This window comes from Aspergillus luchuensis, chromosome 1 (assembly GCF_016861625.1).
Source record: "Aspergillus luchuensis IFO 4308 DNA, chromosome 1, nearly complete sequence".
NCBI classification, from domain to species: Eukaryota; Fungi; Ascomycota; class Eurotiomycetes; order Eurotiales; family Aspergillaceae; genus Aspergillus; species Aspergillus luchuensis.
Genome location: NC_054849.1, coordinates 3,531,528 through 3,554,739, shown reverse-complemented (window position 1 = coordinate 3,554,739; position 23,212 = coordinate 3,531,528). Strand labels below are relative to the sequence as shown.

Below are 23,212 nucleotides of genomic sequence, written 5' to 3'. Positions count from 1 at the left end.
AAAAAACGATCGAGCCCAGAAATAAGACGACTAGCTTCATTAGCGGCAAGTCCAGACTGGCCCCAGCCGCCCGTCCCTGACCAACCCGCTGCTCTTCTGGGGCGGGGACTTGATTACATGCCCAATGAGAAGCTCGCATGGGGCGAATTTCGAGACACTCAGGGGCAACTTAAGTACTCCCAGTTTGTGTATGGTCAGAGTCTCGAACCACCTGCCGGGCCAATGGTCGTTAGCCAACAATAATACCCAATAACATTACCACTAACCTGGTACCTGACAGGAGGAAGTAGTACTAGACTACTGAGTGGTGGTAACGCAGAGTACGGGCTGTAAGTCGCAGGTAACTTTAGAAGAGAGAGAGAAAGAAAGAGAGAAACGAGACAGTGACTGACCGAGACAGGCAGCTACTCTACTATCCATCCCATCTCATCTTTCCTTTCACACATCACTTCCCCTCCCTCTCTTCTCTTTCCCCCTCCTCCACCCCCATTATCCTCGGAGTCTGGTTGTCTCCATCCAACATTCGTTCTGCATGGTTCTTTCGTTCTTCCCTTTTCGTCGCTCATCCGTCGGTTTGATCTGTTAGCCAGCATCTGTCCCTTTCGCGCGTTTCCACTTCTTACTCACAACCCTATCACTCACTTTCTCTGCCTAGCCGCGCGCTCTCCTCAACCCACCACCCACCCCCCCTTTTCTTTCAATCTCAAGAGTCGAGCGCCTATCCTCTTCTCTCGTGCTGGCAAACAATCTGTTTGCCCACAAGACTCTCGTTTTCTCAAACCTCTCTGCCCCCCCGCTTCATGAATCGCGCTCTCCTGCCTCCACTCCCTTAACGTTCGCGACGGACAGCGAGTGACAGAAGTCAGTGAGAGGGTGTGGGTGCGGCCCTCACACTTTTTGGAACGGCATCCCCTCTCGTGGCTTGCTTGGATATCTTGTATTGCGGTTCTGCACACTCTTTCGAGCATCTGTTTGCAGCTTCAACAGTTTGATTCACCTTCTCTAAGCGATTTCATTCTACACAGGTTGATCCTGTCAACAATCTCCGTATCATCAGGCGAGCCTAGTTGCTGCTTGATCTTGATCGGCGATTCAATCTTGCGCCCAAAAAATATACCCTTATAATCGTCGCCAATCTCAATCGAAAAGGAACTCTCCCTTACCTGCATAACCCCCTGTGAAGACTTTCTTGATGCTGGCACCTTGAACATTCACAGCCTTGAGTAACAACATCCATCAATTGTCAATATGCGGATCATTCCTTCTTTTTCAACCCTTACGGCGCTGGGTCTCCTGGCCACTCGAGCCCTCGCTGCCGATACCCTCAGCACCAATGGTCTGACAACTTGTATGTCAGACTCGGCTATCCAAGTCGACAAACTATCCGTTACCTACACCCGTTCTACTAGAGAAATCGTCTTCGATGTTTCCGGCACCAATGGGGTAGAACAGAATGTCACTGCCATTTTGACCATCTATGCCTACGGCAGTCAACTGTACTCTGAAACTTTCGACCCGTGCAGCAGCAAATACTACGTGGAGCAACTCTGTCCCGTTGCTGCCGGTAGCTTCTCCGCTACTGGCACCCAGACCTTACCTGAATCGATCGCTAGTGAAATCCCGTCCATCGCCTTCGCCATCCCAGATTTGGATGGCCAAGTGAAGCTTCAATTGCTGTCCAAGACCGACAATGACCAGCTGGCATGCATCCAATCGGAATTAACCAATGGCAATTCTATGCAGATTGCGGGTGTATCCTATGCTGCTGCTGGTGTGGCTGGTGCGGCATTGGCCGTGAGCGGGCTGTCAGCTCTGGGTGCTGTTGGCCACCCTGGTGCTGTCTCGTCTAGTCCCAGCTTCGGTGATGTCGTGAGTTGGTTTCATACTATGGCCACTAATGGAATGCTCAGTGTCAGCTACCCGACGGTGTACCGCAGCTTTTCGAAGAACTTTGCCTTTAGCACGGGCTTGATTCCTTGGGGTCAGATGCAGGAGTCCATCGATAACTTCCGAAAGTCGACCGGCGGAAACCTCACCGACAACAGCTACCAGTATCTGATGAATGCCACGCTCGTGTACTCTGACGGCACGAATTCTAGTTCCAAATCGAAGCGAGGACTGGATCTGGTTACAGGCTTGGCTAACCTAGCTGCGCGCGAGGTCTCGACCTCGTATAGCAGCAACACTACTTCGTCGTCTAACAGCACCAGCGATGACAGCAGTGGTTTCGAACATTTCGTCTCCGGTATTGAGGCCTATGCCGAACAGCTCACCATCCCTCAAGCCAATACCTTCATGACTGTTCTGCTCATTTTCGCTATCCTCATTGCCGCTATCGCCGTCGGTATCTTGCTGCTCAAGGTCATCCTCGAAGTCTGGGCTCTCTACGGCTCTTTCCCGGACAAACTTACCAACTTCCGCAAAGACTACTGGGGTCTCCTGGGTCGGACAATTACCAACTTGATTTTGCTGCTGTACGGCGTTTGGGTGATCTGGTGTGTCTATCAGCTCAGCAGTGGGGATTCATGGGCGGCGAAGCTCTTGGCTGCTGTGGCGCTCACAGTTTTCACGGCTGTGTTATTGTACTTTGGTCTCAAGATCATGTTCGTGGCTCGAAAGTACAAGAAGGCCGAAGGCGATGCGTCCCATTTGTACGACAACGACGAAACCTGGCGCAAGTACAGTCTTTTCTACGACAACTACAAAAAGGACTACTGGTGGGCTTTCGTCCCTGCCATTGTATACATGTTTGCCAAGGGTTGCGTTATCGCTGCTGGAGATGGTCATGGACTTGCCCAAAGCGCTGGTCAACTCATCGTGGAGGCTCTCATGCTTACTCTCCTGCTGTGGAACCGTCCTTACGTTGCCAAGTCTAGCCAGTGGATCAACATTTCAGTCCAAGTGGTTCGTGTCTTGTCAATCGCGTGTGTGTTGATCTTCGTCGACGAGCTGGGACTTTCGCAAACGACCAAAACTGTTACCGGCATTGTCCTTATTGCCATTCAGTCGGGACTGAGTGGTATCTTGGCCATTCTCATTGCCACCAACGCCATCATCCTCTGCATTCGCGAAAACCCTCATGCTAAACGGAAGAGGGAAGCTAGTAAGTGATCTAGTCACCGGGTTTGACAAACTTTGCGTTGCTGACTGTTGTGTTATTAGACAAAATGAATCGTGATCTCGACGATCTGACCCCTCTTGACGCCCGTGAATCTCTGCTCATGGAGCATCCTCCACGCAAGGATTTCGCTGAAATGAGCAAGTTTAACTTTACCGGTCCTTACGAACCTTACCGGGATCAACATGATTCGAAATCGCGACACAGCCCTACAGGTAGCACGGATCGGTTGGTTGATTCAAGCTATCCTCTTGAAGACATCAATGGTCGAAGTATAAGTCGAGAAAGCCGCCGAAGCCATGACAGCCATGAAAACCCCGAAAAGCACCATGCCACGACCCCGGGCTATGGGTTCGCTTACTGAAGCACGTTTGCGCTGGATGGCACTTGACGACGTACCAATATTTTCTTTTCTCGACCCAATATTCATCTTACATATTGAACATAGAATTTTTGTGTCAGGCAAATTTGACGAATTTAGCGTACTTGATTTGGTTGATGGTGGATACTGGTTTTCATTGCAATTTTGTTACGCCGCTCCTTTTTCCCTCTCTGACTCTCTTACTACCCTTTGTCTGCTTTTCTGTTCTGTCCCATCTGATTCCCACCATGCCATTACCATTCATACCTAGTTCTAGCTTTCAGGCTTTCTTGTAAATTGGCGCTCATAGGGGATTGCTCCTACGCATTGTCTTGACCCCGATATTGTGGATAGGCTGCGGGGAAATAATGCGTTGACAGCACGCGCAAGCTGCACTCTCTGCTCACACACTCAGCCGGATTTGAGGGTGCTGAGACCTACATCTTGTACTAGAAAGATAGAACTCCAAATTCAAAGCATTCAATCTAAGTTACTCATCCCTATTCATGATCATAGCGATTGCAAAACCCGAACTGGATGGTCAAGGTCATCTAATGTCTGGGAAAACTTGGTTTTGACTACGTAAGTCCTGCAGCTACGTTGCGATGAGCGCAGGATACGGCTTGCAGTTTGGAAAACGAGAACAGTGATTTTGGTTTTCGAACTGAAAGGTTGACATAAGAAGCACTGAGGGTAACGCCAATTTGGATTATATGCAACAACACCGACTCTTGGTTTTTCTGGTTCGATTCGAAACCTTCCGCCGAGGAGACTCCAGACTTCAACAGGGGGTAAAAAGCAGCCATGAGAGGGAAAATGAATGAAAGCATCACTCAGAAAGTTACATTAGACATCATCAATGATGGCAGGAGCTCGCCTCCCCTCACCAACCGTTGTAATGGTCATACTATGAGTATGAGATAAGATAGATCCATCCCCCCATTGATACGAAAGGCAGCAGCAGTTGCAATAGGGGAGGCGGGAAAACTTGATGGGAGGAGGACCAAAATCATGACAGTAACAAGAAACTGGAAAGAGACGACAGCAGAACGATACACCTATTCGCACACACAAAAGAAGGATACCGGCTTATCCCCGGGCATAGGGATGGAAGCCGCGGTGTCCTCCTCGTCCACCTCCACGATAATTGGCGCCTGGCTTGCCAGCGTTCTTAGGTCCTGTGGGAGCGTTCGCCGGGGCAGCGCTTTGAGGTTGCGGAGTGGGTCCTGCATCTGGGTCAGCTAGCGGAAAGGCAGACATCTATAATCATCACATACCGCGTCCCATGCTTCCAGCGCGATTCATGGCCTGGGGTCCAGTAGGAATGTTAGGCTGGGGCACTTCATCGTACATGCCTTCCCACGAAGTGGGCCCGCCCTGCTGGTACGGCGAAAAGGCCCGGTTTTCCATGGCTCGGCGTACCTGCTGCTGCTCATACTTTTGCTGTTCAAAAGCAATTTGTTCCTGGGCGTTATAACCAGGCCCCCCTCGAGGACCAGTGAAGTTCCCATTTCCATTAGCACTGCCTGGTGTTCCTCCACCACTACCACTACTACCACCACCACCACCACCTCCTCCTCCTCCCATAGCATTTCCCATTTGGGCCGGCATGCCCCCAACGTTGCTGCCCTGCCCTTGGCTCTGCATCTGCTGCATCTGTTGCATTTGCTGCATCATAGCGGGGTTCATCATGTTCGGCATGGCTTGAGGAGTTGCGCTCTGCGAAGGAGGACTGAGACTGCCTTGAGGCTGATTGTTGCCCATCTGCATCTGTTGCATCTGCTTCATTTGTTGCATTTGCTGCATCATGGCAGGGTTCATTCCACCCATTCCCATTCCGCCCATTCCCTGACCCTGAGCGGCGGCGACAGCCATCTGCTGTTGCATCAGAGCAAAATACTGCTGCATCCTTTGCCAGTACTGTGCCATCATTTGTGGTGTTAATCCACCAGCCATGTTGGCCTGTCCCGGTGCACCCGCTTGCTGCTGGGAACCATCACCCCCCATTTGACCACCCTCTCGGAAAGCGTCCCTGCCGCGGCGGAACCTGCGGTCTTCCTCATCACGCAAGTTGCCTCTTGGCTGAGCTTTCTTGACCTCTATGGGCTTCCCGCAGATCTCCAAGGGGCCCGACAGAGCGGCTTCCACGGCAGCCTCGCTATCGAAGGTCACAAATCCGAAGCCACGGGGACGACCAGTATCCTTGTCGATCATCAGGGTGGCATCGATGACGCGGCCAAACTGAGCAAAGAACTCTTTGAAATCATGTTCGTTGGCCTCTTGGCTGACACCACCAACAAAGATCTTGCTAGTCTTCTCTTGCTCGTCACGCGGGATCGCACGCTTAGGATCGATCTGTCATTCAAACATAAGCTTATAATTCGACAGTGGTCTGCATGTTGGAATGAAAGAGATTCTTACAATCTTCCCATCTAGGTAGTGCTCCTTGACCATGACAGTGTTCACTGTCTTCGGATCTCTGAAAGTCAAGAACCCAAAACCTCTAGAGCGACCAGTAGCACTGTCTCGCATCACAGTGCATTCCTGTACCTCTCCAAATTGAGAAAAGTAGTCCTTCAGAGATTCTAGGTCATTGTGTTAGACACGCTGTACTTGATTTGAATAGGACTGGTAGTGTGTGGGAAATACATACGATCCGTAGTCTCCCAGTTCAAACCCCCGATGAACATTTTCCTAAATCATACCAATATCAGCAAAGGAGGCCACGCCACGAGGGCTGGAAGAAAGCAGACAATGCAGAAGTAAAGATAAAAAAAAAAAAAAAAAAAAAAAAAAAAAGAGAGAGAGAGAAAAAAAGAATAGAGACACGAAGAACGAGAGAATAATCTTGATATCAGAGGCGGGCATAAGTAGTAGACAGCTGGACAGGAGCTGAGACTTGGCTGCTGGGAGGCGGGGGGCTGATGGCCCATGCTTTTTGAAAGAAACAGGCACTTGTTTGGGGAGGCTAATTGTGAATGCTATTAAGCTGATCCTGAAGTTCCGGTCTCCCTAATATGGGGGTATCTAACTCCCTGCGCTGATCGAGTAGAGTCTGTTGCGCGAAGGGCATAGGTTGTTCTTGAGCAAAGTCAATCATCGGACTGATTGTAGTGACAGCCCGTGCATGTGCTTCAGGTTTCCTTGAAACGGGCCGACTTCCGAGTTTTGTATACACCGACCGGGGTGGCCAGAGGGCGGCTGGCTAATGAGGACAGAGATATCTCTAGTCATTCGACCACTGGTTTACGGGGCGACCCAGTGGATAATAAAAGGCCAGGCGAGATGTATCCCACGACAGAAGAAGTGCGCGTGAGTGACACAAGCACCACGGGTTGGAGCATGGCAGGCGGATTAAGTCAACTTTCTTTTCTTTTTGTTCTTGTTTCCCTGGACCAAGGATCCTCTGCCTGTCTGTCTAATCATGTCCGAAGCTAGGTAATCTGATCGACATTGCCCAACCAGACAGCCAAGGCTGTTATTCCTTGCTGTGCACTATCAAGCTATATCGACAAGAAGCTATATAGTATCGGCTGTACTATAGTCGCTCGCGACAAGGGATCGCAGTGTCAGGAAACCGAAGTAAATCTCACCGCGGAAGTCATACCGACGGTGGATTGCTGAGATATAAACAAGTCGAGCACGGCCGAGGTGGATTTGCCTTCGCCCGAGTGATTTTGATATCCATACCCAAGAAAGAGCCTGAAAGCTGCATGTCCAAGGCTATCCGAGAATTCGTCCATCTAGCAACAACGATGACCCAACCGGATAAGACCTCGACTTAGATTAAGAACCTCATCCTTCTGCCCATGACGCCAAGCCCGTATATCTTAGTAGAGCCCACCCCAGGAACCATTGGCCCAGCCGCTGAAGATTTTGACGCGCCAGCTTCCAGCGCTCAACTCACTAGTTACGTTCACGGTGCACAACAGGAAAGGCGGTACGTGTGCGAATATCACCGGCATCCCCAACATACCATGAGCCATACCCCCCAAGAGGATAGAAAAAGAACCCAGCATAGGTGTGAAACGGGTCGATTTATATCGCGCATGAACACTCGCGTGTCCAATTGCAATCAAGGTACAAGCAAGGAAAAAGAAAATTGCACGAAGTCTCTAACAGAGGTAGCACTTACCCGTCTTCTTTAATACCAGTGCCTCGAGGCTCGGACTCACCACCACCAGACATGGCATGATGTGCACGTCCAGTACCTACATGATCCGTGCCGTTCTGGTGGACTCCTTGATACGGGTGGTGGTATGAAGTGTCCGTCTCAAATTCGATCGGGCCAGTTTCAACAGACTGAATAGGGATTTGGGAGGGATTGATAGGTGCAGCCGAGGGCACAGGATCAACAGATTTTGAAGTTTCCGTACTGGGTATGGTATGGCTTGTATTGTCGTCGGCTTCATAGCTAGAAAGAAAACATAGAGTTTAGAAACTGCCTAGACAATCCCAGTAGAATGGAGCACCCTACAGATCCGCGAAAAGATCTTCCTCAACGTCCTCGGGTTCAGCCATGGTGATCTTGTAACAGAGAAATTCAGGTAAGAATTAGGTCGCACGGAGGACAGGAAAGAGAGGTGATCAAGGTGACCAACTCTGAGATGGAGGCAACCGAGCCAGTCAAATCCGACCTAGAGAGGTATCAACGAACCGATGGCGACGAACTATTATCGCCAAAATATAGCCTTGGTGGAGATGGTAAGAAAAACAACTAGTTAAGTAAAGAGAAGGAAAAGAAGAGCGACAAGAGCAAGGGTGAAGTGGGTTAGTCGTAGAGACAAGGAGCAGAGAGGGAGGGAGGAAGAAAGAGGTGGAGGAGAGGAGAGGAGAAGCAGCTACACGGCGGAGGTTGAGGCGAGAGCGACGAGGAGAAAGAGAGAGTCAAGAGTGACGGACTGGCTGACTGGGCAAGTACGCTGTGCTGGTACTGTAAGAGATTCCCGTCGGCAATAATACGTATTGTACTGTAATGGATCTGGCAATCGGTAAGGAACCTTAAAGTACTAATGTAGTAGGTATGAAATTATGATAATTTTCAACCTGCAAGAGTAAATTGATGCATGTTGAAAATTTTTAAAATTAAAGACTACTTATTATTAATCACTATACGTGACTCTAGTATATAGATCGGCACTCTAAATATCGGAAGATATACTCTACCAAGATCTCTCCATTCTGGGAGGTACTGCTTCCTCACAGTACCTGACGAAAGCTACCAGGTGGGTATTGTCCGTAAGGGCTAGTATCAGTAGTCAATAGACCTTTTACGCAAGACCTTATCGAGTGTTATCCCCCGACCAGCAAAACATCATCAGAAGGAACTACTAAGTAGTATTATGGCATGACAGACCACCAACTCCTATTACAATTACCCTGATTTCCCCCGCGCAGAGAGGTCTCTGTAAGCCAAAAAAGTAGATCAATTCAGATCAACGTTGTTCTTCGGGGTGTTGTTGTTGTTGGGAAACCCCTGCCAGCTTTGGACGCAGCACCGAATCCACGTGCCGCAGCCCTCCCCGCACTCGGCTTCCGTGCTTCTCTCCATGTTATTCGATCCCCAAGACCTGCTCAATTGATGCTATCGTTGCCTCCGCACTCCTTAGCAACGCAATGGCTGCGAGGAAGGGCCAACAGGTGAGTCTTGACCTCAGCTCCATAAGCCCGATTTTTCTCAATTTTTATGCAATATCTAGCTAACCCAATCGCTTTTGAATCTCTGTAGGAGATGGTCCAGGTTGGTTCGTACCTCTCACACCCCCCCGTCTTTTGGGTTCCAGATCCAGTGGCTGATATAGCTCCCCCACTTCCAATGAACAGACCGTGCTGAGTATGTTTCACTCCCCATCGCTCAATTTCTCCCTGTGGGCCATTGAAGGCATCTCATAGCATCTATTTTTGAGTTTCTTGTGCTAATCCTCCCCTGAAAGGCGGGTGAATTCGCCGTTCTGGAAGGGAAGATCGGTATCCCATAATCAAGCGGCCTCGACGCAACATGAGCAGAACACGGTTGTTGGTGCCTCATACTCGCACGCTGACATACTAAAGTTAGTACATTGCATGTCATTTGGTTTTCTCCTCTCTTCGCGCTTGGCTCTTTCATTTCATTGACCTGTGCGCCTCCCCCAATAGAGGGATCTCGCAGCAGCATGCGCGCCCGCGGACACCGCCTCGGTCATCCTCTGCCAATATCCAACACACGTCGCTTTCACCCCTACGGTCGGGCGGGTGGTCTACGTCCCCTCATACTACTTCCTACTCTGACATAATGAATGGCGGGATCGATTCCTGGGGCCCCGACCGATTGGGAGAAGATTACGAAGATGAAGAGGGGGAGGAAGACATTGTCTACGATGACGATGAGGACGAGTTTGGTCTCCCTAGTATTACCAGCATGCGGAAGAAACAGTCGCAGCGAGCTGGCACTTCTCAGCTTAAGCCCGCTGACCCAGGTGGGGGGCTTGCTAGTACCGCCTCATCACTCGGGGTTGGTTTGGGAACCAATCGGCAACGGGCCAATAGTTCGGACATCGCTGAAGAGCGCGGCGTCCCTATGTATCCTACTGCTGGAACTGGGGAGGGTAAGATACTGCGACCTCAGTATAAAGAAATCCTGAAAGGTATGAATCTGTCCTCGTTATATCGCTGGGACGTACTAACCTCTGTTTTTCCAGACCCCGCCAACGCCTTGAACCTCATAAACCACGCGCCTCCTCCCAAAAATGCATCTCCCAAAGAGCTGGATATGTACAACAGCCGCATTTCGAGAATAAACAAGTTCAAACGTCTTCTCCAGACAAGCACCGTTCCCTTGTCAGACCTGAGGAATCTGGCCTGGTCAGGGGTCCCCGATGAGGTTCGCGCGATGACCTGGCAACTGCTCCTTGGATACCTCCCCACGAATAGTGAAAGGCGCATTCCTACCCTCGAAAGAAAGCGTAAGGAATATTTGGACGGGGTTCGACAAGCCTTCGAACGCGGGAGTGCGGCTGGTTCTGGAAATCCGCCTTCGTCGAGCGCTGGGCGTGGCAGGGGCCTGGATGAGGCAATATGGCATCAAATCAGCATTGATGTTCCTCGGACTAGCCCTCATATTCAACTTTACAGCTACGAAGCTACTCAACGATCGTTGGAAAAAATCCTCTATGTTTGGGCTATTCGACACCCGGCGAGCGGATACGTGCAAGGTATCAATGACCTCGTCACACCGTTCTGGCAGGTCTTCTTGGGCACGTATGTAACTGATCTAAATGTTGAGAGGGGCATGGATCCTGGCCAGTTGCCCAGGAGTGTGCTGGATGCCGTGGAGGCAGATACGTTCTGGTGTCTTACCAAGTTACTTGATGGCATTCAGGACAATTATATCTATGCTCAACCGGGTATTCACCGACAAGTTAGGGCACTGCGTGATTTGACGATGCGCATTGATTCTACACTGGCCAAGCACTTGGAGCAGGAGGGTGTAGAGTTCATGCAGTTCAGTTTCCGGTGGATGAACTGTCTTCTCATGCGTGAGATGAGTGTACAAAATACTATACGGATGTGGGACACGTATATGGTGAGGCAAACCAAGGTTATCCCTGTTGCGCCAGATGTAGATCAGGTATGCTGACCATATCATTAGGCAGAGGAGCAGGGTTTCTCGAGGTTTCACCTATACGTTTGTGCAGCCTTCCTTGTGAAATGGTCAGACCAGCTGGTGAAGATGGATTTCCAGGTGGGTATAATTTTAAAGGTTCTGGATACCGTACAGTCAATGCTAAACGACAATAGGAGATAATGATGTTTCTGCAAGCACTTCCCACAAAGGATTGGACGGATAAAGATGTGGAACTCTTGCTGAGCGAAGCATTCATCTGGCAAAGTCTCTTCCAGGACTCTAGGGCTCATCTTCGTCCGGCTGGAGAACGAACTCCAGAGGATGACCTGCAGTGACGACAGTCATGAGTCATTAATAATATCACCTGTTTCATTAGTATATGGCGTTCCGAAAAGGAGACGTAATCTCCGATTCCCAGGCTTACTAGCCTCAGCTGAAATGGAAGCCCTTCTGGTTGAAGGCCCACAATAACTTCAGGAAGTCGTTTTCATCGCACATCCTTGCACGCTTGTCGGCAAGGCGTGTTTCATCTTCCAACACCTGCCGTACCTTCTCCCGGACGAGCTCTGCCACCTTTCCCTTCTTCTTACGACTAGGCCGATTCTTAAGAGCCTCTTGAATACGCGCGTTGGTCTGTTCCTTGAAGAAGTCGGGTACATCGTCTTCATCGTCCACGTCCATGCCCTCGTCAGGCTCGTCTTCACCCTCATCATCTTCCTCGTCTTGCGCGTTGCCAATGTCCATCGCATCAGACTCAGCGCCTTCCGCCGGCCCATCCTCAACTGGAATATCGTTCTGCGCACACCATGTCCGATAGTTGGCTTCCAACATATCCATGACTGTGGACTTGCCAAGGAAACTTGACCGGATTGTCTTGTTCTTCCGGACGAATAGGATTCTCAGAAGCCCGTCCCACTCATCATAGTTGATTTGGGGCCTGGGGTTTTTAGGTACCAGACGGACAACGCTCGACTCGACCAGCGGAGGGGGCTTGAAATTGTTCTTGCCCACCTTCATAATGTGGTCGATCTTAGCCCACATTTGAGCATTGACGGAGAGTCGACTGTAGAGCTTATCGCCTGGCTTAGCGAACAATCTTAGAGCAAACTCTCGTTGAAACATGAGAACGCAAATGCGGGGCGCCGGAGACGTCGCGAGAAGTTTGAATGTGAGGGGAGAAGAGATCTAGCGGGTAACTAATTAGCCTTTCTTCCACTTTGAAGAGATAGATAGAGTATATAACGTACCTGATACGGCGTGTTGCTGATGCAAACATCGAAATATGGAAGGTCTGTTTTGATCACGTCTCCAAGGATAACGTCTAAGCGTTTCTGGGCAGGTGTGCCTTGAACACGCTTGGTGACTTCAGCAGCCATTCGAGGGTCGAGCTCCACGGCGATAACTTTCTTTGCCTGTTCGAGGATCTTCACGGTCAAGTTACCGGTACCAGGACCAATTTCGAGAACAACCTATACAAGAAAGCCCCACCCAGGTTAGACAAATCCGTAGAGTACATGGGACAACTATGTGGGCAACTTACATCGCTCTGTTTCAACTCGGCTTTGTCGACAATTCGTTGAGCCACGCCAGGGTTTTTCAGAATGTGCTGACCGAGATCGGTATTCATTTTGAAGACGGTGTTGGCGGCCTTCGTCTTCGCCGCCGCATCGGCATAGGGACTGGCCTTCGAAGCGCTATTGCGCTTCTGCTGTTTGACCTTAGGCATCCTGACAGATTGAGTCGCGAGGCCTCCAAATGAGCAGTCCAAATCCTCACGAGACAACCTTTTTGGAGAGGTATAGCCTAAACGGGTTATCACTTCTCTGTCTCTGTCTTTGGGCTCGAACAAAAAAAAGTGCGGAGGGTTTCTGATAAGATTAGCGGCTCGGAACTACGTTTCTGCGGCTGCCCGGCGTTTCGCTCATCGTCGGAGGGCTCTTGCCATCCGCATTGCTCTTGCGAACAGCTTTCCCAGCTCTTCCTCAGTCACACTCCCGGTTCCTTGGTCTGTATACCTCGTTCGCCATGGCGTCTGGGCGTAAGGACTTTTTGAGCCAAACCGCTCCCGAGAACTACGTCGCCGGTCTTGGTCGCGGTGCCACTGGCTTCACCACCCGTTCAGATCTCGGACCCGCGCGAGAAGGCCCCACGCCAGAACAGATCCAGGCGGCGCTGGCAAAACGGGCCCAGCTGCTTGGAGCTGCTCCTCCCACGGCTTATGGCGCAGGGCGAGAGAAGGGCAGTAAAGATGAAAAGCCGGACGAAGAGGAAGATGACGAGCGGTTTCAGGATCCGGACAATGAAGTTGGGCTATTCGCGTACGGTCAATTCGACCAAGAGGATGACGAGGCGGACCGCATCTACAGAGAGGTGGATGAAAAGATGGACAAGCGCCGGAAGATGAGAAGGTTAGTTTTCCGCCCTTTTGCCTCCCCTTCTGCTATTTTGATGAAGCGATTTGTTCATCCGCTTCTCCATATGCGGTTTGTTTGGACAGATTACCGACGTAATTCCTCCACCATTCACAGGGAAGCTCGCGAACAGCAAGAACGAGAAGACTACGAACGCAAAAACCCCAAGATCCAGCAGCAATTTGCAGATCTAAAACGATCCTTAGCCTCGGTCTCCGAGGACGAGTGGGCTAACCTCCCGGAGGTGGGAGATCTCACCGGAAAAAACCGACGCGCAAAGCAGAACCTTCGGCAGAGATTCTACGCAGTACCGGACAGTGTGATCGCGAGCGCAAGAGATTCGACCCAGTTTGAGACAACAATTGCGGAGGACGGGACCCAGACGGCAGCCAATGGAGCGGAGGCAGCTGATGGGACAATCACCAATTTCGCAGACATCAGTGCTGCGCGTGATAAGGTCCTGAAGGTCAGGCTCGACCAAGCCGCCATGGGATCATCTGGGGATTCTGCCTCTGGAAGCGCTACCAACATCGACCCGAAGGGCTACCTTACAAGTCTCACGCAATCTGAGCTGAAAGCTGGAGAAGTAGAAATCGGAGACATTAAGCGGGTCCGCGTTCTGTTGGAATCTGTAACGAAAACGAATCCTAAGCATGCGCCGGGGTGGATTGCGCTGGCGCGTCTAGAAGAATTAGCCGGTAAAATTGTGACCGCCAGGAATGTAATCGCTAAGGGTTGCGAATTGTGCCCGAAAAGCGAAGATGCCTGGCTTGAAAACATTCGCCTTAACGAGGGCCACAATGCCAAGGTGATTGCAGCTAACGCCATTAAGAACAATGACCGTTCTACAAGACTCTGGATCGAAGCCATGCGATTGGAGACTGAGCCTCGCGCGAAGAAGAACGTTCTTAGACAGGCGATTCTTCACATACCTCAGTCTGTGACGATATGGAAAGAAGCCGTCAACCTTGAGGATGACCCTGCCGATGCACGTCTGCTTCTGGCGAAGGCAGTCGAGATGATCCCACTTTCTGTCGAGCTCTGGCTAGCCCTGGCTCGTCTGGAGACACCGGAGAATGCCCAGAAGGTTCTCAATGCCGCCCGTAAAGCGGTTCCCACCAGCCACGAAGTCTGGGTCGCTGCTGCCCGCCTGCAGGAACAGATGGGTACCTTCGAGAAGGTAAACGTGATGAAGAGAGCTGTCCAATCCCTCGCGAGAGAAAACGCCATGCTCAAACGGGAAGAGTGGATAGCGGAGGCAGAGAAGTGCGAAGAAGAGGGTGCTATCCTCACCTGTGGCGCCATCATTCGCGAAACACTCGGATGGGGCCTGGATGAGGATGACGATCGCAAAGACATCTGGATGGATGATGCAAAGGCCAGTATTGCCAGGGGGAAGTACGAGACAGCCAGGGCTATCTACGCCTACGCGCTGCGTGTTTTCGTCAACCGTCGTTCAATCTGGATTGCGGCAGCTGAACTGGAGCGCAACCATGGTAGTAAAGAAGCGCTGTGGCAAGTCCTTGAAAAGGCCGTTGAGGCATGCCCACAGAGTGAGGAACTATGGCTGCAGCTGGCCAAAGAAAAATGGCAGTCCGGCGAGATCGACGATGCCCGGAGAGTGCTCGGCCGTGCCTTCAACCAAAATCCCAACAACGAGGATATCTGGTTGGCTGCTGTCAAGCTGGAGGCCGATGCCAACCAAACATCCGAAGCCAGAGAACTTCTTGCAACTGCTCGACGCGAAGCGGGTACGGACCGCGTTTGGATAAAGAGCGTCGCGTTCGAGCGACAGCTCGGCAACATCGATGAAGCGCTCGATCTGGTGAACCAAGGTCTCCAAATCTATCCCAAGGCGGACAAACTTTGGATGATGAAGGGGCAGATCTACGAAGCCCAAAACAAATACCCACAGGCTCGGGAAGCTTACGGAACCGGAACCAGAGCCTGCAACAAGTCCATTCCACTCTGGCTCTTGGCCTCAAGACTGGAAGAAAAGGCCGGTGCGGTCGTCAAGGCTCGTTCAGTACTTGACCGTGCTCGCCTTGCGGTCCCCAAGAGTCCAGAGCTTTGGACCGAAAGTGTGCGCGTTGAGCGCCGAGCAAACAACATTGCCCAGGCCAAGGTTCTAATGGCCAAGGCATTGCAAGAAGTCCCTACCTCTGGGTTACTATGGAGTGAAAGCATTTGGTACCTGGAGCCGCGCGCGCAACGGAAAGCTCGGAGTCTGGAAGCGATCAAGAAGGCCGACAACGATCCAATTCTCTTTATTACCGTCGCGCGGATCTTTTGGGGTGAGCGCCGGTTGGAAAAAGCACTCACCTGGTTCGAGAAAGCCATTGTCTCGGATAGTGATATGGGCGACGCATGGGCTTGGTACTACAAGTTCTTGTTGCAGCATGGCACAGAGGTATGTCTTGCATTTATGATTGAAAAGAACAATTCTTCCAGGGTGTACGTGACTAACGATCATTCCCAGGAAAAACGCGCCGATGTAATATCCAAGTGTATTTCGACCGAGCCCAAGCACGGAGAAGTCTGGCAATCCGTAGCCAAAGACCCCGCCAACGCGCTCAAGTCGACAGAAGAAATCTTGAAGATGGTCGCAGACCGTCTGACCTAATTGATGTCATGATGAGGCTTTGCCTTCTCGACCTCGCGTGTTCATCTTTCCTTACGATATCCAGTTCATTGCCTTGGAAGATACGTTGGCGTTTAGGCGAAGTGAAACAGTGGTTCACCAGCCAACCGCTCTCCGCTTGGTTGGTTTGGCTATATCTTTACAAACAATTATAACTATAAGGAGGAACCTCTGGAAATTGCATACAGGTCAATATCGGCCTTAGCCTTGCATTAAGAGTGGTGCAGTTGCAGATCAAACCAACCATACAACCAATTGGTCCTGCGCGTGGCGGGGTTGCTGAGACATTTCTCTTATAGAAGTCAGTCTCATGAGGTCTCTCTTTCTCTCTATCATGATCAGCCGGTAAAACGGTTTCCAGCAAGCATATGCAAGCCAAGAATGGAAGACAGGATAATGTACAGTAAACAAGAAACACACAACACGATTCTTCTTCCTTATCGTTATTCACCACCAGTTTGCGCCAACAAGCATGTAAATCCTTCATTTCCCCCCAGGTATATAGATAGTAAAGAGCGGGCGAACAAACTGTTCATCCCGACGGATGCCCGAGTTCGGGCTATAAGTAACGTCTTCCTCTAGTCGAGATGACGGTGGGGCCATGCACATCTGCAGATATGTCCAGCGCATGTTGCTTGGGAGGTTAAGATAGGTATGGTACCCTTGTCCTTTCCCTGGTTCTCTTCCACGGGCGGATATAATTCCTGGTTGCAGACGAATAATAATCCAGCACGTCAAGGGATTCGTACCGAGGGTACAAAGTGTCCGCATTGGACCACGACCGAAAACGAAACTTGACTGTGCCCGGTATGGTTGTGACAGCTCGAGGGTGAAAAAATAAGAAAGAGGTGAGGGGGGGGAGAAAGGAGAGATAGAGGGAGAAAGGAGAGATAGAGGGAGAAAGGAGAGATAGAGGGTGAGATAACTCGGACAGCAGGAAACAAAGAGGAAGTTTCAAAAGAGAGAGAAAAGAGGTATAAGATAAGAAGAAGAAAAGAGAAAATCGATACTCTTCGAACTCCGCGCCAGATGCAAAAATTGACGATAATGGCTTTCCCCCGATGACTCCCAAGACGCCTGTTTCACCTCCTCTGCGAGACCGGGATGATGCGGTGTTTGATCCTGTTTGGATCAAATAAGCAAGAAACCGGGGTAACAGTGAAGGGGGAAGGAAAAGACAGAAGGACAGAAAGAGATTTTGTAGAAAAGAGAGGCCAGCCAGGGCTGGAGAGGAGCGGAGAATGACTCCTCTCATGAGGCCATTGACAGACACTCATCCAGAAGGGCACCCAATTGCTCCCGATCCGTGACTGTCCCACCTTCCCAGTCGAACTCCGCCTCATCCACGTCCATTTCGTCCATGTAACTGTCGGGCTTTGTCTCGGGGACATCGATCACCTCCTCGACCCGGTCTTGCTTGTCTGTTTCTAACTCATCCTCGAGATACCCACCCATGATCTGATCCACGAGTAGAGGCATATGACTCAGGACACCTCCGCCGAGTTCCAGGGATAATCGGAGATCTCGCACGCCCAAGGGTTTTCGGGTGCTTGCCTCCTTGGCCTCAACTGGGAGAAGACCGGTCGCGCTATCCTTGACGATCTCTCCTCGTGTGAATGCCAGTTCCTCACTTTCGAGCTGCTGTCGGTACTTGCGCATCATCATGCCGTTGATTGTGCCTGAAGGGCCGTTCGATCTCGTCCGCGAGAATACCACGGATAGAACTTCCTTGACAAAAGTCTCCGTTGCGATCGCCATGAACTCGGCACAGGGAAGGCTTGCACCGCTGACGATTGATTCCTCGTAGCAAATGGGAACCATACGTGCGTGGATAGATTCGGCGTCCGGGAATTCGCCGGACTCTGACGCCAGAGGCTGTGCATATCGTTTTCGAATTTCGAGTTCCCAGTCTTCCAGGAACCAGAATGGTTAGCGACACTCGGTCGAGCAAAAGGAGAAAAAAAAAGCCGAGATGCCAGGCATGAACCTACTTGTCTTATTCAACCCGCCCGCACTGGCTGGTACTTGACTTGGCAACTTGATCTGTTTCGCCAAATGATATTCCTCCAGTTCGTTGGGTGCGAGTTCATGGGGGTCACGCTTTGTATAGATCCACCGTCAGCCTTGTACGCGCACATATCAGGGGGGAAGCTGTCGCATCTCTGGATCAGGTCGCATACCTCGGGGATAGCTTTGATTCGTCGACGATCCCGGGGAGGGAGTTGCATAACCTCCGTCTTGAGCCTTTGTTCAGCGGCATCGCCCGATGTCGGCTTTGACACGACGGACGGCTTGTCGTTTGCCGACACCCAACTTGCGACACCATGATCTGGAAGATCCCTTGTAAGATTGCCGATAATCGCGCATACGAAATTGTTATGTAGATGCTCAGTTTTTTGATCGGCGCATATTATATGATCGACTCGCGACGACAATTCGCTCTGGTTCAGTTGTCCTGTTCGTTGGGAGAGAAGGGCGGCGTCAGCATACGCATTCAGGGTAAAAGTGGGACCGAGGCTTATAAGAAGATAAGAGGAGACAGGAATGTCGAGAACAACAGTATAGATAGACCCTCGCGCAAAAAGAGAGTGGGATAGACGTGACAATGCACAGACATACCTAGAAGAAAGAGCGAGGTAGCTTCTTTGTAGTCGGCCCAATTGTCACCGATGGCGGCCTTCAGCTCGGTGTAGATGGGCTCGAGGTCCAGGCGCGGCACGGAAATGAGGGCTTTGGTAGACTTCTGCGTTGGCGGAGCATTTGGAGCAGTGCTTTTGGACGAGGCTATTGTAGTAGAGGCCGAGTCTGTCCGACTCAGAGCAGCCGGGTCGATCTGCATGGTTTGCGAGGGCTCGCCGAAGCGCGACGGGCTGCGCGAAGCCGGGGGTGGGGAGAACTACGCCTTCATGAAGCGCGAGTCATACCAGATCCAGGAAACCGGAGGCGAAAACGATCGGAGTAAAGCGTGTCAGACGGAGTGGTCGACACGCCAGATGGAGAGACAGTGACAAGCGGATCGATGGGCGATGGAGGGGGGAGGGGGGAGAGGTGGAAGGAGAAGGGAGGGCAAAGGCAGGCCAGACGGATGAGGAAGTTCGAGGTGGTTAGTTAAGTGGACGTTGGCTAAGTCTGGGGAAGATGGATTGGATTGAATCCCGCCGTCCATCCACTTGCACTCAAAAGGTCACCCGGTGGTGATTTTGCTTGCCCACAGACTGGACTTTTTAATTTATTATTATTTACTGTCGTCGTTTATTTACTTTGTGACTTCTTTTACTTGACAAGGGCAATCTGCTTTTCTACGGCATCCCCCGCGCGCACTTGGAGAGATGAACCACCGCGACTCTCTCTCTATACCTCTCACCGCCTTAGTCTCTTTATGAGTTATCACCATAGGCAAATACACCATAAAAAATTGATTTACAAACACAAGAATCAATCTCTATTAAATCTCCTCACTAGGAATACAGCTTCACTGCATCCTCATGTAGGACCCCGAAGAGCCGGCTGATCTCACCCATGATCGCTTCAATCTCCACCGAAATTTGCCCCGTCACCAGAACTGTAATCGCGTCTAGAGTCAGCCATGTTTCCTTTCATGATTCCAATGAAAAATAAGGGCTCCGTAACATACTATAAGCGTAAAGTAGGGCATAGTCTTCGTCCGTTGATAGCCGTGACGTTTCAATGTCCTTGCGATAATGAAAGAGCCGTGCGAGGAGCCGATCTCGAGCATGCTCCACGCTGGGGAGAACGTCGCTCAATGGATACTCCAGCTTCATCGAGGAGGCCATGACTATCTCAATCGTCAATTACCAAGATTCAATGGCTACATTCGTGAGACTTACCAGATAGCAGATGGCTAATTCTGGAGGATAATTGTTGCCTTTCTTTTACCGTATACCGAAGTATAGCGAGTTCCCCTTCCGATGCGGTCATATTCTTGACCAACTCCAGGTTGATGGCGACAAATGCATCCACCAGGCTTCGGGTGCGCCGCAAAATATTGCCATAGCTGGCATCCTGGAAGGCGCTTTTCAACTCAAACTCAGATCGCGCAGAGGCTTGGAGGGACTCCAGATGCGACAGGAACCGCTCCACCTCCAACTTCTCCCGAGCACTCATGAAGCCTGCAGTCTCTTGGGGGAAGGCCATGGTGGACAAAGGACCGCGCTTCCAGATCAGACTCATCCGTAGCCATAACAGGCTCAGGCCCTCTTTCAACCTTTCCCGGGCGCTGATCGGCCATATGACTCGCGTGATGATGATACCCCACACGCAGCCTGACAAAACCGCCGCCACTCGGTGAAGGGCGATTTCAGTAATGATTGGGCTATCGCCCCCTTCATCTTGGTCGTCCCTGCCTTCCTTCTGGGTAAGTGAGTAGGCGTATAGCACTGAGAGGTTGTAGGTGAGCATGATAAACCGGCCCATTGGACCTTGGCCGCGGACAATGATGAGGTAGAAGTTCCAAGTGGCCATGAGCAACCCCAGGAAAGCGAGAGCGAACACGTTTTCTGCACTCACGTACCATGAAAGGATGGCACACAGTGCCCCTAGGCATGTACCAAAGAACCGTGCATACCCCGTAGTATTGGAAGCACCAATCGTCATGGAACAGACCAACATGTAGGACAAGAGCCCCCATTCACCTCGCCAATGGGAATAGAAGGGCCGAGTAGATTGGAGGAATGATGGCAAGGCATATAGTGCAGCGCCTGCTCCGACTTTGATCGCGAATTTGGTATCGTCGCGGCGGAAGAACCCCAGCGACCTCCATATGCGATAGCCGAGACGCTTCTCGGCGGCAGAGGTAACTCTCTCGATCTTGGCCGGTGAAGGGCTAACAGATGACTCCGGTGAGCTGGTCATATCCCGCCGAGGTGCTGCGCCTGTGTCATCAGCCGTTGGAGCCAACGACTGCTCCATATCATTCTTCCTCGTTCCAGGGCCACCCCATCGCCAAAACTTAAGCCAGCTCCAAGATCTCCCTGTCGGTCTTTCCTCACTTTCCAGTTGTAGTTCATCCAATATATCTAAAAGCTCTTTTAATTGCTCCCCAAACTCCAGCAAAGAGAAACTGAAGTGTCCACAGCTTGCAGAAACCTCTTCTAAATCAGCTTCGACTTCTAGCTCTTGTACCCCGGTGAGCTCGCGTTGTCTATAGATGGTCTTGAGCGCTTCTTCGCGCGACTGTCTATATAGCTCAAGCGCACGATCTAGACTTGTCCGGTAGCGACTGTTGACGGAAACTCTAAATTCAGGCGCGGGAGTGAACGGGATGTCTCTGAATATTTCTTTTAGGGTAAACGCAAGCGAGCGCTGTGGACTATTAGCATTCACTGATCTCCGCTTCACCTATTGATATGATAGCTTACCATAGAAGGCCCTAAATGGCTGATAAAGAGAGCAAATATATCTGCCGGATGCAGAGGATTCGTTGGGTTACCATTGGTGTTGTTCATATCAGCAGCCCCAAGTCTGTCTTCTTCGTCTGGTTGCTCATCGATTCGTTCCAGGAACGGCCCATCTTCATGGAGTGACCACGGACTTATCAAAGGCATAGGGCCGGTTTCGGGAGTGTGACTCTGTAGCTGTGCGAGCTCCGTTGGTTTGAGCAACTGGAACTGCAGATGGGCTGCACTGCGTAAACCACCCATATTATGAGTGATGTCCTGCACCCAACGAACTAACTTCTTCTCCAACCGGTACTCTTTTTCCGTGCCTGCCACAAAATGCTCAAGCTTCGCCTCCCTTACAAGCTTGTCTAGCTGCGCATATGCTTTCTTATGACGCGCAGCCGTGTTGGTGAACTCTTCAGTCTGGAGTTCCTCTTCGGAGCCACTGAGGAAGCTTTCAGTGATCAGAGCTAACATTGTCGCCAAGCTTTCAGTGACAGTAGTCAAGTTGGATCGGAGCTTTTTGCGTGCGGATATGGGGAAGATCAGAAAAGACACGGCCATTGTGATGGTGACACCCATCACGACCATCTTCAGAACCTGAGAGATCTTCGCAAACGATAGATCCCCACTTTGTACTGCACCCTCCTTAGTTAAGACAGTTATGGTCGACAATGAAGCTAGGGAGCATGCGACGTTAACAAGCGGATCGCCGAGTCTCTGTTTCGTCCAACCAATGAAGCCTAGCCCGCCGCCGCAGAATACAATGAGCACGACGGCATGTCCCACGGGGAGCATATGTAAAGTGTCCTGAAAGAACATTGAGACACACATGCTGGTGAGAGAGATGAAGGCAGCATAAAGGAAGGCAAGAAAGGCACAAATCAAAGCCTTGTACATGCCGCCCTGCGATCTCGCTGGATGAAAGTAGACCGTGACGGTAGCAACCATATGTTTGCCATCTTGATGGCCCAGGAACGACGCAATGGCCGGGACAAAGGTCGCGAGTGATCCAAGCAAGTAAGCTAGACTGCACTTCAGAACGCCGATTCCTAGCTCCGACGAAACGAACTCATGCATCCATGGCCATGTATGTTGAAGTCCATACCAGAGCCGTGCTGGGAGGCTCTTGGGGCACTCGATGACATTTCTGGGGAGAAGTGGCCGTCGTTCATCGTTGTCGCTATCCCCATGTGGGTCAGGATATGGGTTTCGTAGATTAATGAGGCCCTTGAGTCGCTGGCCCGTTCTCGGTAAGACGAAGGTTGCGTAGCGTAACTGAGAAAAGCAATATGGATCAGCAACGCGACATAAGCTGCTTCTTTTCTCCGTGCTGACAGGCGATTTTTTGGCAGGGTCGGGGATGCACCGTTAACCCGTAGAGGTTGAGGCAAGGGGAAGAAGTCTAGGCCAAGCAACCTAGCTAGCTAGATAGTAATGCTAGCTAGGTAGTGGTTGGAGATAGCTAGCTATGCAGCTTACCTTCTTCGGGCGCAGAAAGCGCCGGGCACCGCTGCTCGATGAGTCGCCCGGCAGAGACATGATCTGTTTACCTCATTTTCCCTTCCCAGTTTCCACTCGAGCGTATAGAAGAGACTGCCGGAACTGGCGACACTGGAACAGGAACAGGAACAAGGCCTTGTTCCACCATGATCTTGTGCGCCGGTGGAGAGCTTGGG

At 51.0% G+C, this 23,212-nt stretch overlaps 7 protein-coding genes across 7 annotated transcripts; 3 read left to right on the top strand and 4 right to left on the bottom strand.

The window, feature by feature from the left end:
* Positions 1 to 1,248: 1,248 nt before the first annotated feature.
* On the top strand, positions 1,249 to 3,482 carry AKAW2_11231A (transient receptor potential ion channel family protein; the record flags this gene model as incomplete). The annotated part of the gene is made up of 2 exons (XM_041683356.1): positions 1,249 to 3,103; positions 3,163 to 3,482. The coding sequence occupies 2 exons, from the start codon at positions 1,249 to 1,251 to the stop codon at positions 3,480 to 3,482; spliced, it is 2,175 nt and encodes a 724-aa protein (XP_041537951.1).
* A 1,086-nt stretch (positions 3,483 to 4,568) lies between these two features.
* On the bottom strand, positions 4,569 to 8,000 carry AKAW2_11230S (heterogeneous nuclear ribonucleoprotein HRP1; the record flags this gene model as incomplete). Its single annotated transcript, XM_041683345.1, has 7 exons — positions 4,569 to 4,705; positions 4,757 to 4,787; positions 4,902 to 5,834; positions 5,901 to 6,064; positions 6,133 to 6,173; positions 7,615 to 7,893; positions 7,957 to 8,000. 7 exons carry the CDS (start codon positions 7,998 to 8,000, stop codon positions 4,569 to 4,571), a joined length of 1,629 nt encoding a protein of 542 aa, XP_041537950.1.
* A 1,095-nt stretch (positions 8,001 to 9,095) lies between these two features.
* On the top strand, positions 9,096 to 11,417 carry GYP1 (GTPase-activating protein GYP1; the record flags this gene model as incomplete). Its single annotated transcript, XM_041683333.1, has 8 exons — positions 9,096 to 9,119; positions 9,208 to 9,223; positions 9,303 to 9,312; positions 9,413 to 9,529; positions 9,615 to 10,102; positions 10,157 to 11,040; positions 11,107 to 11,199; positions 11,256 to 11,417. The coding sequence occupies 8 exons, from the start codon at positions 9,096 to 9,098 to the stop codon at positions 11,415 to 11,417; spliced, it is 1,794 nt and encodes a 597-aa protein (XP_041537949.1).
* Positions 11,418 to 11,511: 94 nt separating this feature from the next.
* DIM1 (dimethyladenosine transferase) lies at positions 11,512 to 12,808 on the bottom strand (the record flags this gene model as incomplete). The annotated part of the gene is made up of 3 exons (XM_041683322.1): positions 11,512 to 12,267; positions 12,330 to 12,551; positions 12,623 to 12,808. 3 exons carry the CDS (start codon positions 12,806 to 12,808, stop codon positions 11,512 to 11,514), a joined length of 1,164 nt encoding a protein of 387 aa, XP_041537948.1.
* Positions 12,809 to 13,107: 299 nt separating this feature from the next.
* AKAW2_11227A (U4/U6-U5 snRNP complex subunit PRP6) lies at positions 13,108 to 16,116 on the top strand (the record flags this gene model as incomplete). The annotated part of the gene is made up of 2 exons (XM_041683311.1): positions 13,108 to 15,903; positions 15,973 to 16,116. 2 exons carry the CDS (start codon positions 13,108 to 13,110, stop codon positions 16,114 to 16,116), a joined length of 2,940 nt encoding a protein of 979 aa, XP_041537947.1.
* A 1,269-nt stretch (positions 16,117 to 17,385) lies between these two features.
* Positions 17,386 to 18,973, bottom strand: HFI1 (TADA1 family protein; the record flags this gene model as incomplete). The annotated part of the gene is made up of 4 exons (XM_041683300.1): positions 17,386 to 18,044; positions 18,126 to 18,234; positions 18,315 to 18,589; positions 18,754 to 18,973. The coding sequence occupies 4 exons, from the start codon at positions 18,971 to 18,973 to the stop codon at positions 17,386 to 17,388; spliced, it is 1,263 nt and encodes a 420-aa protein (XP_041537946.1).
* A 619-nt stretch (positions 18,974 to 19,592) lies between these two features.
* Positions 19,593 to 23,075, bottom strand: AKAW2_11225S (FUSC family protein; the record flags this gene model as incomplete). Its single annotated transcript, XM_041683289.1, has 5 exons — positions 19,593 to 19,696; positions 19,769 to 19,930; positions 19,983 to 21,456; positions 21,513 to 22,811; positions 23,016 to 23,075. The coding sequence occupies 5 exons, from the start codon at positions 23,073 to 23,075 to the stop codon at positions 19,593 to 19,595; spliced, it is 3,099 nt and encodes a 1,032-aa protein (XP_041537945.1).
* Between the last annotated feature and the right edge of the window lie 137 nt (positions 23,076 to 23,212).